The sequence below is a fragment of the Halyomorpha halys genome, unplaced genomic scaffold (genome assembly GCF_000696795.3).
Source record: "Halyomorpha halys isolate HHAL.00 unplaced genomic scaffold, Hhal_1.1 Scaffold360.1, whole genome shotgun sequence".
In the NCBI taxonomy this organism is placed as follows: Eukaryota; Metazoa; Arthropoda; class Insecta; order Hemiptera; family Pentatomidae; genus Halyomorpha; species Halyomorpha halys.
The window spans coordinates 604,063-618,354 of record NW_027110685.1 but is presented as its reverse complement, the minus strand read 5'-3'; the positions used below and the strand labels follow the sequence as shown (position 1 = coordinate 618,354).

The following is a 14,292-nucleotide window of genomic DNA, read 5'->3' as shown; positions in this document are numbered from 1 at the left end:
ATACGGGGAAAAGAAAAAAATGTATTCTCATTTTATATCATTATTATTATTTATTTATTTTTATTTTTATTATTCTTTCATAACGTTTATTTTATCACTATATAAATTTTTTATTTTTTTTTATTTTCCCCGTATTGTTTTTGTTTTATATACATCTCCTGTACTTTTTTAGCTTTATATTTTACGTATTTTTATAAAGAAATTTTTACTCTTGCCATTGTTACTTGTTTTTATTCTTATCATTGTATCTTATCTTTGTATTTTTATTCTTATCATTGTATCATTTTGTATCTTTTTAGCCCCGATGAAGGCCTGCAAAGTGGGGCGAAACGTCGGAAAATAAATAGTTGTAAACTATTTTTGTTTCAGTTTTGACCGCAACCCTGACCATCTTGTTATATATCTTACAATTTTAGCTTATGAACCGTTGCAGCCTCAGCAGTACCCCATTAATTTTAAGTATGACAAAAACATATTTTACTTATATTTATAATTTTTGTAGATAATTTTTGTACGGACCACATTGGAAGTACTTACTAAATAAATAAAATAAAAGATCCGAATATCAAAAAACAAATTCCTATTTGTATCATTTAAAATATCTTCTTTTCTACGATCCTGATATACATGGAGTGTTTCCTTTAGTAAGATTTAAAGCTATTCCTGTTAATCCAGCTTAATCTTCAACAAACGATCAAAATGGTGGATGAAGAACACGTGTTGCGATAGGAGTGACCCCGGTACTACTACGAGTAGATAATATTTCCTGATACTTGCAAGTCAGCGGAGGCGGGTGATTAATTGATTCTGATTGGCCAATACATTGTCGGCAGGATGAAAGTAAGACCATTAGGTACAGAGAGCTCGGGGTTCCTGGCTGAGTCGGTTCTTTCTTCCGAATGTAGCAGTCCTTGGAGGATTGTCCGGCCATACCTTAGAGCAGCGGTTTCCAAACATTTGTTGGGCCAAAACATTCGCGGCATCCTTCTTAGATTAAAAAAAATCCAAAATATCGGTACAATCATCATTAAATTGGTTGAACATATAAGAAAATTAGAGAAAAAACAGTGCAAAATAAATTTTAGAATCCATTGTATTTTTGCTATTTTAATTTTAATGTGTTTTCTTACTTGAAAGACCTCAATGATTTCTTTTCGGAAAGAATAGATATTTTATTTTGGGAGAAGATAGTTAACCGTATGAAGTACATTGTAGGAAGATAGTCCGGTTGGCGTTCAATAAAGGTATCAAAATAGTAAAAGAAAACTATTTATTGTTCACCCCTAATTTGCAGGGCTATCAGATTAAAACAAAGATGACAACTGAGTTGTCAATCTGACAACCCTGACGAAGACTTTCAAAGTTAGGCGAAACGTTGGTTATCATATATAGTTTTCATCATTTTGATACCTTTATTGACATCCGGACTATCTTCCTACAATAGGTATTTTAAATAAATAATTATGTGTTTTTTGTCGTAATTTTTTTTATTCGCCGATATTGTATTTAACAAATCAATGAAACATTTGAGAAATCCTAATTTAAAATTAAATGGTCTATTAAAAATTATATATGGAAAACATTTTTTTATTTATTTATTGAATTTTAAGATATTTTATGTAATTTTCAACCTTAATCGTAGTTTTTGAATAATTATAGTTTATTTAAAAACAAATTTGGTTCTTTTATTCTCAACTTTATTCTTTTCAAAAACTTCTATTTCTTTTATTTAGAGATGGGACAAAGGCAATTAGCCGGCATTTTTAAGTTTTTTAAAAAAGAAATGGACAACAAAATAAAGATAGGACCAAAGAAATCAGAATGTAAGTGAAGGAAATAATGAAATTGTTATATAAAAATAAAAAACTTTTTATAGGTACCCTTGAGAATGACCTGAGGGTCGAAACGTTGGAAAAGTTGTAAAGAATAAATTTGAGAGAAAAAAAAGGATCAAATTTGTTTCAAATTAAGAATAAAAGATTTGGTTTGTTTCTACAAATGAATCCAAGTGCATCAAGTTCATTCTCTCATAAAATTTTGAGGAAAAAAAAACCTGCCAAAAAATGTTGGTCTGTAGTTGCATGCTAAATCAGGTGACATATCTTTCTGAATATTTAGCAAAATTCAGCTTCGTGCCATTCATATGCCGCAATGTGTTTCCCAGATAAGATTGAGAAGCTTTAGAAAAACTGTTCTTGCCATCCACCTTTGATACTTAAGAAATTCTGGCAAGATGTTATCTGGACCAAAGCTTTTGCCTCCTGGAGTGCTATGTAGGGTTGAACCATGTTCTCCATCGTATTTCCTGTTCTTCAGTCACACATGAGGGACGCTGTCTTGAAACTTTTTCCGAAGTTTGACATTATTAATAGATTCGTGAGCAAAATGTTGACATAGGCGTTAGCTTTTTTTATCGTTTGACGCAAGTAATTTATCCTTCACTTTTCAGGGCTTTCATTGTTGAGGCTAGAATGTATAGATTAGCTTTATTTCTATCTTTTTCTATGACTTTATTCTATTCTATGACGGACTTGTGCTTGGCTTCTAGTTATAGTCAAGCTGTTTTAAGCTTGTCATCAGCCGTCCCTGTTGTCTTCGCCACATTTATTGCCTTACCTTTGGGGATAGTCTGCCATGAAAATTTAGAATTACATTCTGTAACTTCTTGCAGGACTCTTAATCTTTTATCATTCGCACTGTAATTTATCCAGTAAGCCTTTTTGAGGTTCCACCAACTTGTTGATGTACATGGGAAGCTTTCTCGTTGGTCTCCTGCTAATATTAGCTAGTATAACGCGGTGGCAAAACCCAGTTGGGGCTGCGAGCAGTTCTATCTGGATAAGTGGGGCCAGAAACGAGTGAGAGATAACAAGGTCTAGGTGGGAAGTGATGTCTTCATTACAGGCAATGAAAGTTGGCCTTGAGATCTCGTTTATAGAGGCATGTGGATTCGAAACAATGAAGTCGCCCAACCTTTTCTCGATATCCCCAACGGGAAGGAAGGGCGTTCATATCTCCAAGCAGCAGGCATTTATTGTTCCAGAAAGACTCCAGACATTCATTTTGTGGTGGGTTGTAAGACAAAAAGGGTATTTCCGGATACCCATTTCGACCAATGCCAATCGATCTGAAGCTGACATTTCCTTCCAAACTTTAAACTCCACGCAGAGTTCATCACGTGCAGTAAAAATGATGCTCTAGTCTAGCCCAAGGGAGTGCATGAGTGTGATAACCATGTATTTCAAAGTTTTCAAGATGTTCGATTGCTGCACCTCTTTCTAAAATGCCAAAAACATCAATGTTGTGGTCTTCTACAATTTTCATAAATTCAACGAATTTAGCATGGGTTAGTTCATCAGATTCCAGTAAAGGATGCGGAGGTTGGTTGGGCTATGAATAAGGCTATCGGAAGAGCGGTTTCTGATAAGCCATGTCATGTTGTTGCAAGATAATATAGGTCTTTAAAGTAATTTGGGGTTCCCAATCACTATCCTCTATAATTACTTTCTGTTTCAATCCAGTAGTATAGTGTAATAAGGATGTGCAGGGGCACAAACATGAAAGATTATGCTTCTCTCCCCAACATTAAATATAAATTGAATTCAATCATTTAATTAACTGCATCCTCCTTCTAAATTGCGTTATATTTTCTAGCATGCTTTTCAATGAAAACTATCTGTCTTCTGTGTGATATAGATCGAGGTATTAGCAATTATTAATATTATAGGGGTCTTTGCCATATGATATACCTGTGCCGGGTATGTCAACAAAGGGCACTTCACAGTTCGCAGGTGGCGGAGAGGTCCTTCCTGAACAAATCTATTAAAAAAAAGTACTGCCTGGGGGATTTGTCGGTAATCAGGTCAATTATAAACAACACATGCACCAAACACCTTAGTGTACTACCACCACTTGACCCCATTTTTCTTGGCAGTAGCTGATGATAGCCAATGGGAAATAAGGTTCCGAAAAAGTAACGCCTCTACAACGAGAACGAGATCTGGCCAGGAGAGAAGAACAGGGAACACAGACAGAGGAAGAAGCAGGAAAGGTACACAAGAAAGAAAACCAAATAGAGAAAGATGCATTTTGACCAGAAGAGGTCCTTAGAAGGGCTCTTCAGAAATGTGACTCCACGGCTACAACATGAATCATCCAAATCAGCAGCTATAATTATGTATTAGGCAATAAGTAATAATTATATTTTATGGGAACCATTTATCTGGATCATTTCAATCATTTTAATAACATCATTTACCAATAAATTGTAAATAAACACTTTGTTCCTTCATGTAGTTAGTATACTATCATATTACCCAATACCATCCCTTATTATATTGTATAAATTTTGCAACATGCCTCGGCCAAAAAAGACAGTTCAACACCCAGGTCCATAGCACAGTCAGTCCAGGTTATTTGTGGGTTTTTTACACCAAGTGTTTCGTTAATGATATCCATAATGTTATCCAGCATGATATTGAAAAATGTTGGCCTTAAGAAAGATCCCTGAGGAAAACCCTTTTGTGATTGACGGTCGGGGAATACATTTTCCAAGTAATTGACTTGTATGGATCTCTGGGAGAGGTATGAACAGCTATCTTCGATTAACCTTCCTCCTTCCAATACCTTTCTCTTCCATTTTTTTTGGAGAAGTCCTCCTTTCCGGACCTGATCTGATGCAGTCAGAAAATCAACCAAAAAAGCTAGAGTACTCTGATGACTTTGGCGACCGTCCTTAATACACTGAGTTAGCTGTACGATTTGTTGCTGTATGATTTGTTCAATGGTAACGAGATTTAATAAAAATAAAAATATTTAATTGGTAAACTGGTAAACACAAAATAGGCCTTTACAAAAGAATCCAATTTATAATAACAGTTTTGCAGGACTCAATATAAATTAATTATTTTTGGATAATTGCCTTCAGCGATTATCCTGGCATCCCGATTAAATCATGAGAGACAGTTCATAGCATGTGAGTTGTTTCAACATATTACTACCAAAAATCTGCCGCTGAAATTTTCAGTTCCGACATTACATCGATTTTTATTGGACCCTTAATTTGATTTTGGCTGTAGCAGAGGTTCCCAAGAAAATTAAATTTTTTTTTTTTTGGTTTAATATAAATTCTATCGATTTTTTCTAATAGTAAATTGTAAGCGCCGCTGTATAAAAAAGTTTTCTCAGTTTTTGCTGATTCTATTGCTATAGAATTCGGAATTCCAGTGAACAATAAAGTTATTTTTAATATCTCTTTGGCGTTATCCTCATTGAATAGTCTGGCAGGGCTTAACTGATGAATTAAAAGAAAAAATCCTTTAAACAATATTTATCATTATTAATTTGATTAAAAATTAACCATTTAACAGACTGAAGCCCAGACCTCTACAGGACGTTCTGGTATAAATTTTAATAAATATAAAATTAATTCATAGTCACACTACCTCTATTTTAGTTTTTATTATTACTCATTTTATTTATTCCTTATTATTATTTTTTTTCTATTTTCTTCTCTGGTCCCTTTTTCAAATTAACTTGTTTCTTTTTAATATTAGAGGGCAGTTGTTTGTTTTATTTAAGTGTACCAATATCATTATTTTTTGTTATTAATTTTACTTTCATCGTTTATTAAGAAGCATTATTCTTATCTATTTATTTTTTTTTCTTCTTTAACATTCTATATCGATAGTACGAGACTATACCCCCCATAATCAACTGTATATAAAAATATATATATAATATAACGGTTATATCAACCGTGTAAGCCCCACCAGGTCGATCTGGTATAAAATAAAATATATATAACCATTTCAATTTTTTACAAGTAGTAAAAAATGGACTATGAAAAATTTGATAATTAACTAATAAGAAAAACGGCTATCATCGGAAAATCGAAAATAGCTAAGAAATCCCAAATTTTAAATCCCATTCAATTGTACACGATTTTGTTAAACTGTTGTATTCTAGATAGGAACTATGTTGGTGAGCGTTTTCATGCCTCAAGAAATCCTTACGAAATACGAGTTTTGAAGACAACAGGAATAAAAAATTATAAAAAATATTTCGATTAATGTTTTAAGAGCTTTTAATTTTGTTGAAGTGAAAAAACAAAAAAAAACATCGTAATAGTAATAAGCAATGAAATTGATTATCACTCTACTTTCCAAAATGATTTCATTTATTACAATTTAAATTTGACTAAATTAAGGTGTCGTACAATTTGCATAAACGATAAAAACCCCTCGCCTCACCGGAATAGCAGTTTCTATATTAACAGCACATATTTTATAAATAAGTTTCTCGGCGTAGCTATTATCTGTATTATCTGGATAATATTATCTGGATAATCATTGATAGAATCTTTAGATTTTTAACTAGTGGTCAGCTTTCTAACCAGCTGCGGTATTCTCGACAACCTCGGATGAATGAAAATTAGGAGTTATAATTTTCATGCATCCGAGGTTGACTGAATTGAGATTTCCTGCAACCTTAGGTGAATAATATCAAAATTGAATCCCAATTTTACCGACACATAATCTTTTAAGAAGAAAGAATTTAATAGGCGGTTATTATAGTTTAATTATGCAGGAAAGAAATGTGAAGCAAAAAAGTCTTTTGTCAGTGAGGTTAGAATATAGATTAATCGCAGTTGACTGTATTATCTATCATAACCTTTCCTCTTCTCGAGCTGCCTCTAAAACTTTACTAATAGAAATTCCTCGAATCACTTTTTTCAAAACTATTTTCATTAATATCACTTAGCATTATCATGTCAAGTAAAACCACAGTTTTACCTGGATAGAGGGAAAACTATCCACTCTCAAAAATAATTATGAACGTATTTAAATTCATGAAAAAAGAGGCTGAGAGTGGTCCAATCCAGGTTTCCTCTGTTATGAAAAGCCATAAATTAATGCATTTATCATAAGTAAATCCTAATCTAGAGCTAAATATACTGCATTTTAAAACATTAAAATTTAAAAAAAAAATAGTTGCACTAAATGTTACAAAATAAATTTACGGTTTAAAAAAAGTGTAGGAAACTGACGATTTCGATTATTACAGCACTTACTAGACAAACGGTTTATACAACCAACACATTAAAAAATACTGATCTACATGACTTCAATAAGGCCAATCTGGCCAACCTTTGAATTCCTCTCGTATTCAATCCTTACCATCCAAAATCCTTCGTAAAATCCTCAATGCTCCTTATTTTGTTTCTAATAAAACCATCTATAAAGACCTAAATGTTCCTTATGTAACCGATCTAGCCCGAATCCGGTATCATTCCTTCCATTATACACTCCCTAACCACCCAAACCCACTAGTTTCTAACCTTGCTTCCTCTTACATTCCTGGCAATCCTCCGAGGCGCCTGAAAAGAAGATGGCTTCGTGACCATGCTGTATCATATCATTATGATCTTACTTCAAATCTGCTTGATGTATTTTTTATACAGTTGTAAATGTCAATTTAATTTTGGAAGAAACTTCTTAAAAAGCAAGTCAGAAGAGAGTGTCAATATATTTGTCTAGAAAGTAAAATAAGAATCAATAAGAAACAGTCCCAGTTAAAGATAGAGGATAACCTAAAGTAACGAGTAACCTCCCGTATTCGTAACTTATTTTGGATAGACTATACATATTGTTTAGTTAAGGTTACAATGCCAGACACTCCTATTAACCTCAATGTAAACCTGAGCTCCGAGGGCGTGTGTCAACTGTTCATGCCACCTCTCTGGTTCAAGCTGCTGTAATACAAAGAGCTATATTTTACTTTTCATTTGATAGAAGATAATTGAAGAGATAAGTGGATGAAGCTGTGGTGTAAAAGATTTTGATTTGTTGAAGCTTTAGTTTTGATGAAGGGGGTAGGTGCCTGTCTAATAGTGTGAGGGAATCTAACCTCAAAATCCAATTCATTACTGCGATAGCTAGATGTACACTTAAAAACACAACAAGCTCCAACAAAAAATTGAAGCTTGTTTTCGTAAAATTTACTATTTGTAACATATCTCCTTCAATTTAGTTTGTCCCAGCTATTTTTTTTTTCGCTGAAAAGAAAATAATTTTTATATTTTATTTACAAGTTTTTTTTTTATTTTTATAGTAAAGAAGTTTTCTTTATTTTGCAAGCCTGTGAAATAATACCATTATCAATCCTAAAAATAATGTTTTTCATCTCATAGCGTTGTTTTTACACAATTAAGACTCATAATCTATTCCTTGAAAAGGAGGCTGTACATACTTTCGATTTTCATAAAATTCCAAAAATTAACTTTTTTTATAAAAATTGTAAAAGAAAAATTGCGTTGGAGCGTGATTCTGACCAAATCACCTACTTGTACAACCGTTTGTCTAGTAACAAAGTACTGAGCTCCTGACCCTTTATTGGTTGTAGCGGTACTGATTTAATTCAATTATAAATTGACTACACAAGTTCATAAGGTTCATCTTTTTACCTGATTCTCTTGAGTGCTTTCCCAAAACACTTATATTGAAGAAAAAATAAAATTCAAGTAGGCTGTAACTAATGCACATTTGAAAGTGTTCAGTTTGTCAAAAATTTTGATCTTGAATATTTATTTATCATAACAGTTCTTAATCTAAAGAAGACGTATGCGTTTATAAGCTTTTATTCCAAAATTGAGTTTATTGATCATAATCCTGAACTAGTACCGGTTTTTTCCTTACTTCTTCTTATGAACTTGTCATAAGGTTTGCCTGATTCTCTTCTTGAGTGCTTTCCCAAAACACTTATATTGAAGAAAAAATAAAATTCAAGTAGGCTGTAACTAATGCACATTTGAAAGTTTTCAATTTGTCAAAAATTTTGATCTTGAATATTTATTTATCATAACAGTTCTTAATCTAAAGAAGACGTATGCGTTTATAAACTTTTATTCCAAAATTGAGTTTATTGATCATAATCCTGAACTAGTACCGGTTTTTTCCTTACTTCTTTTTTTTAGAAATAATTTATGAATACATTAGTATTCATAAATACTTCCCCGTTACAATATGTATGGAGATCTTTCACTTGCCTCCCAAATTGTAACATTTTGCTTATGCTGGCACTGGCATTTATTTCTATTCCTTTCCAGTGGAGCTCTTTGTTCCATTCAGTCACTACCTGCTGTAATTTATCAGAGGTGTCCACGAAGAGGATTTGTATGACCACCGAGCGGAGGTTAAATTTATAATAGCAACGCCTCATAACATAAATATGTTGTACCTGAGTATGGCTTGTTAGGCCGAAATGTAATAAATCTGTGGTGGATTATTTTCAGTCCATCTTAATTTAATTCAATAAGTCATATTTTTCTATAAGTATTGAGAAGGGTAAAAGTAAATAAACGTAACTTCAACTAATACAGGACTATATTGCACTTATAAACAAACATCACATGATGCTGCTAAGACATTTCACATACTGTGTAATCATTTACACTCTTTGTACAATCAATATAATTACATCATTAACTGAGTATATTTACAATGTATAACTAATTTACATATAGTACATATACAATGTTTACAATAGCTAGAGTAGATTTACAGATATATTTACAATATGATTTATACAGATTATATTTTTCTAACATCCCTAAATTCCTTGAAAATAAACTGAAACAATGGTTATTAAATATCGTTTAGACTTTTTTAAAAAATCAGCTATTGATATTTAGTTTTGAATTTTAAGACTTTGAATGATTAACGAGGTATCTCACTTTAACTAGAGTCAAGTTAAAATAAATTAAAAATAAGTATATTTTTGTATCTCATTGTGTCTTTAATATATAATTTGATAAATTGTTCAAATAGATAGTGCAAGATAATACGATAAAATGGGATGGAGTTGAAAACGTAATAGAGCAAATTTTGTCTTAATGCTTTTAAGTATCCTACGTAACCTATTCGTTGCATTAGTTTCACAAAACTGCGTTTTCTCTAAGAAATTAGAGGAAATAAGCTCTCAGTAAAAGTGAAGCCAAAAACGAGGGCGTTATGATGAACCAAGGGCGTGGCAGAGGAGCAGGGAACTAGTACGAACTTATCACTGGTTACCTTCTATTTCAGTTTAGGTTGCAATTGCGGAATTTCCTATTAACCTCAACCAGGTGGTACAAAGAGATCACAATCCAAAGAGCTATTTCATAACTTTTCCTTTAGCAGATCATTTATTTTATTTTATTTCACCAAAACATAGAAACTACTTTTAATAGCAAATTGTTACTTTTATGGCTTGTTCCTCGAAATTATGGTACGAACCTTTTCAAACCAATGCCACGATTTTTTAAATGAAACGAGAATTAACACTCGAAAAGACAATTTATTAATTAGCCACGTTACTTTACTTAAAGTGCTGTTTCGTTCAACTATTTTTTTCCCTTTATAAATATATTTCATGACGATTTTCTCTTGCTTTAACATTGCCACGCAGGCCTATCTCTTTGAATCTACCATAGACTCATTTTTGGAAAAAAAAAAAAAAAAAATAAAAAGAAGAAAGACAATCGGGATAACTCGTTTTTTTCCTGTGGTCTTCATTTATAAATGCCCACAACTACATTTCATAATTTAACAATGTTACAGTTTATTTCCAAGCCTATTGCTTTCATAAGCATATACAACATGGGTTATATGACAATATCGTCCTAAAAATCTATAAATATTCAATAAATAAGGTTCAATTAATAAAACTCTTTTGATTTAAAACTCAACACAATAAACTCATTTTGTTTGTTTTGACAAAACCATATAACATTTTTTTTTTCCTTTTTATATATTTTTACAGCACTAAGCATTACTCTAATATTTAAAATACTTTTCAGTTTACGACACGGATTGCGAAGGCAGCGACTCAGCCTATGTTAGATAATCGATAGCTGTGCACCATCGATACTGATGATCTAAGGGGCGGTGGTAGCTCAATGACGTGAACCCGGCGACTCACCGCCATCTTGATTTCATACTCCTCCTTCCCCGCGCATGGGGCACATCAGCATCGACTCCTGAGAGAGCTCGTCCAACGAAGAAGTCTCAGACACTGAAACATTTTTAATAAAATATTTCAAAATGATTTCACTCTTGTAATTTTAATTTACATGTATTGGTACAATAACAAAATGGCGTATCCGCTGAAGTTATATATATTGCCGTATATGAAGTTAAAACATGTTTTCTATATTCTTAATACTGTTATATACAGTGACTTCATAGGTTTGGCTTATCAAGATCGCAATAAATTAGTGAAAATTCAAGAAACGGTTAGCAGGGGATAGTATAGTCACAATGATCTTAAGCAAGGATATCCTCTTCATACTATTTCATTAGATATGGTTCTTGAAACAGGTATTAGAGCTATCGTAAGATAAGAATATCTGACAGTAAGCAAAGGAAAAATTAAATATACCAAACAATGATCAGTGAACAGGCATATTGAGGGAGCTGGATATTTTCTCGAGAGACTATGAAAGCTTCAGTGTCTCAGAATAATAACAGAGAAGGGATTAAAACAAGGATAACAGCTGATAATAGTTCTTGTTGGTGTCTGATGTAATCGAGACATTGAAAAAGCTCTTGGACCAGGGAATTCAATGAAGAAAGAGTATTCAAGGCTCACTAAAGAAGAACGTATATAGCAAACAAGAGGTGAATAAATCTACCACAAAGGAGAAGAATAAGGTGGCTAGGACATATTCAAACAATGGAAAATTCCTAAAATAGAAAATTTAGGAGACATTGGCCTAGACTTCGTTGGCTGCTGGATGTGGAGGTGCCGGAAAATAAAGGGCAGACGAGAGGAGGTCTTAGTAGAGGAGACCCGAAGAGGATTCAAAGGTCAAGTAAGGACCAATTGGGCCATCGAATAATGACTTGACAAATGTTCCGTATACTTGAGGAGAATACTTTACCTTCATTGGCTTGAAATCATTTCCAATAAAACATTACGACAGAAGACTATTCTCAAGTCTATAGATGAAGTAAAAAAGAAAAGGAAATGGAAGTAGATTGGTCGCACCCTAAAGAAACCTGAAGTACCATTGAAAAACATGCACTATACACATCCACAGCATGCTTGAAAGTTAGGATGACCCAGTAACACCTGGAGTGGATTGCTGACGCAGAGAGGTGAAAACCCTTTGCTCCATTGGGAGCTAAAAAGGTTACCACTATTTATCGTTTCTGCATCAGCATCTTATCACTCACTAAGATTTAACAGTCATGGACATTTCACAATTTTTCAAAAGTTATACAACTATGAACATCATAAATAAAAAGGCAGTCATATTCAACGTAATGTGATATCAAATGTATACTCACGGGTGTGTTGTGGCTGGTATGCTGGAGAGGACTTGGCGGACTGCTGCTGGAAGGAGTACGTCAGGTGTAAGTTGATATGACGGCCAAAGGGCGAGCTGTCCCCCAAGTCCCTGCCACCTCCGAGGCCAGTCTGTGCCCCGCCGCCTGCGGGAAGATACCATAATGAAATTGAGAATACGAACCAAACAAAAGGGCACTCAAGTTTAACAATAACTAATAGAAAAATAAAAGTTTATATTCAGTGGTGGTTTGTCTATTTGTGCACATAAGCCCGTGATTTCCCTAGCTTTATAAAAGAAAACTTCAATTAATATTTCGTAATTAAAATAAATATGAATATTTATTTGAGAAGAGAAAGAGAAACGGAACGCCTTCATTTTGACCGATGCTACACGAACAGCTTGAGCAGTGAGCCCCTTGAACTGTACCGGGAGGGAGAGAGAAGGAGGGTTGTTTTAGAAGGGATAGTTTCCCTATATCGTGTGTAGTGCTCATTTAATCATTGCCCATGAGGCCACTTAGGTGCAGAGATTTTATACAACAGATAATTTAACGTACAAAAAGGTATTTTGTTGCCAATTAATGTGGAAACTACTTAATTCCAGTGCATAAATAAACTTGTTAAAAATAAATAAATATTCTATATTTCCGAAATAAAAATGATGCATAAAATTTTTTACCCTCAGAACACTAAGTTTACCAATATTTTTTGTTACCACTAGTCCCTTGAAAGCATTTTGATTGTTCGGAAACTTTCCATTAAAGGACAAATTCCGGGATGAATTTATCTTGTTGAAAGGATTTCTGATTCCTTTTGCAAATTAAGTTTTATTTTTCTCCAACCATTTCTGGCATAACGAGTCAACCTAAACTTCATCAACCTAGTCTAACCAGAGTGAAAAGATTGAGACACATTCCAAGCGTCCGCCAAAAACTAAAGTAATGCACCCATGCCGGATCTAAACCGGTGCCGCTTCTGATGGCCTCACGAATTTGTTTTCGAGAACACCGACAGAAACATCCCAGGCATCCTATCCCAGAATATTCTTAGGCACTATAATAGAGATAATTGCTCACATTGGCTGCCTTTCAGCTTGCCGGTGTGCATGTGTTTCTTCTGCCGCGCTCTGGAGTTCTGGAACCAGACCTGGGTGACCCTCTTGGACAGCCCGGTGATCTGGGCGATCCTCTCCAGGTCCTGTCCGTCCGGGTTTGAGTCGAGCTGGAAGTTGGCCTGGAGGACTTGCAGCTGCTCCTCGGTGAACGTCGTCCGCACTCGTTTCGCCTTGCTCTTGTTGTGGTAGGACTCGCTGTCACCTCCTTCTGCAACAGAATCGTTCTTCCATCAGGAACATTCGGAGATCGATTATTCATCATCATCATTATATAAATTTTGGTACAAGGAGGTGTTATGAATTAGAGTTTATGTTCACAAAAGCACAATCACAAAACTATATTGTTAATACACTTCAAAAATAGAAAACTAAGCACCAATTTTCTTATCTGTGTTTGAATATTACTGTCATGGAATCACACATTACGACACTTCCTTCGTGAAAATTAAAGTCCATATTGTCAACTTTTATAACTCTGAAGCACGTATTATATCTCAAAGGTACACAAAAAAAATAAATTAAGAACGAGAGAAAGTTGACAAGAATTATCATCGATTGCAACCAATATTTCTCCGTTCACCAACCCGCTTCAAACCTCAATTTCATCAAGCATAATCTACCCGCCTACGTTTTGGTCGTATATTGACTCAAAGGGAATTATTTGTTCAGGGATTCTTTAATTGGTGAGTACAACAGCTTTAGATGCTTATTTGAACCGATATTAATTCAATTTTATCTCTAGAATGCATGCCCGGCCATTTCGCACAACAAATACCATTTACCTGGCTTTTTTCCAGTAATTTCAATGGCGTTACAAAATGGCAAGATTAAATATGTTTCCTATACAT

At 33.8% G+C, this 14,292-nt stretch overlaps 1 protein-coding gene across 2 annotated transcripts in view; it reads right to left on the bottom strand.

Annotated features, from left to right (window-relative positions):
* Positions 1–9,365: 9,365 nt before the first annotated feature.
* Positions 9,366–14,292, bottom strand: part of Awh (Arrowhead) — a 153,921-nt gene continuing 148,994 nt past the window's right edge. For both annotated transcript variants that reach the window (XM_067048811.1, XM_067048810.1), the window contains exons 4-6: positions 13,407–13,652; positions 12,330–12,473; positions 9,366–11,052 (exon numbers count right to left, since the gene is read on the bottom strand). In XM_067048811.1, the coding sequence (XP_066904912.1) occupies positions 10,973–11,052; positions 12,330–12,473; positions 13,407–13,652 (470 nt within the window). In that variant the 3' untranslated portion in view covers positions 9,366–10,972. The remainder of the gene's footprint in view (positions 11,053–12,329; positions 12,474–13,406; positions 13,653–14,292) is intronic.